The following is a 903-nucleotide window of genomic DNA, read 5'->3' on the forward strand; positions in this document are numbered from 1 at the left end:
AATAGGTTGGTATATTAACATTTATATCAGTTAATGAAATTACGGCATTTTACTGTAAATTTAAGTGAAAACCGTAGAATCTAAGATGTTGCTACCGCAGTTTTTATGGTACAATTCCCGCAACCACAGCTGCCTTTTTTTTTTTTTTTTTTTATAAATTAATCTGCTACTGTGTATTATGCTGGAAAATCAATCTGAAGCATTCTGAGGTTTAGGTGTCTGTTATTCATGTCTCATACCTCTGACACTATTGGGTACACCTGATCCAAACAAAGGCTGAGGATGCTGGGTAGCAGAGGTTTGAACGTCTGCCCGGGTTCTTGAACCACCACCTGAAACAATAATACAAAGATAAACTGTGAATGACATGTTTAATAAACACAGAAACCCAAACGCAAAAGTGGCTTTCATTCCATTTACCTGCAGAATCTTGAGAAACTTCTGAACCACTTTGGAGCCAGAGCTGCCCTCCTGTAAGATGCTCACCGCCAGCTGCTCTCTGAGGAACACGGTGAAGATGATTGATTAGCACACTCATACACATTCAGAAACAACTGCTTGTGGCTCTCAGTGTCAGCACAAGCTGTGAAGGTCACCTGGTGAACATGCTGAGGAAGGTCTGGATGATCTGCTCTGTGAAGGCCACGCCCATCTGCACACGCAGCGCTTGAAACAGCGTGAGAAAGAAACTCAGCATCTCATCCGTCACATCTGAGAGAGAGAAGACGTCAGAACAATCAAACTGAACAAATATGATTATGACACTCAAAGGCAGTGAAGACGACGTTGTCAAACCCTGTATTACAGTGATTGAGTCATTCAGCATTCAGTGATCTGGTTTCCCTGTTGTGTGTTTGCATAACAGTAAAGCCAGGAGTGTGTCCAAAGAGATTCCTTGGAGTA

At 42.1% G+C, this 903-nt stretch overlaps 1 protein-coding gene across 1 annotated transcript; it reads right to left on the reverse strand.

The window, feature by feature from the left end:
- Positions 1-189: 189 nt before the first annotated feature.
- On the reverse strand, positions 190-745 carry LOC107683872 (exportin-6-like). Its single transcript, XM_016479921.1, has 3 exons — positions 597-745; positions 421-499; positions 190-332 (listed from the first exon to the last, which is right to left on the reverse strand). Exons 1-3 carry the CDS (start codon positions 695-697, stop codon positions 234-236), a joined length of 279 nt encoding a protein of 92 aa, XP_016335407.1. The 5' UTR covers positions 698-745; the 3' UTR covers positions 190-233.
- Between the last annotated feature and the right edge of the window lie 158 nt (positions 746-903).

Source organism: Sinocyclocheilus anshuiensis, unplaced genomic scaffold (assembly GCF_001515605.1).
Source record: "Sinocyclocheilus anshuiensis isolate Anshui unplaced genomic scaffold, SAMN03320099.WGS_v1.1 scaffold21850, whole genome shotgun sequence".
NCBI classification, from domain to species: Eukaryota; Metazoa; Chordata; class Actinopteri; order Cypriniformes; family Cyprinidae; genus Sinocyclocheilus; species Sinocyclocheilus anshuiensis.

What these genes read in the sequence shown, in the direction of transcription:
- LOC107683872 (XM_016479921.1), bottom strand. Translation starts at nt 697, where the DNA reads ATGCTGAGTTTCTTTCTCACGCTGTTTCAAGCGCTGCGTGTGCAGATG. An exon ending in TTCCTCAGCATGTTCACCAG is followed by an intron (nt 500 to 596) that starts GTGACCTTCACA and finishes CGTGTTCCTCAG; the next exon opens with AGAGCAGCTGGCGGTGAGCA. An exon ending in AGTTTCTCAAGATTCTGCAG is followed by an intron (nt 333 to 420) that starts GTAAATGGAATG and finishes TTATTGTTTCAG; the next exon opens with GTGGTGGTTCAAGAACCCGG.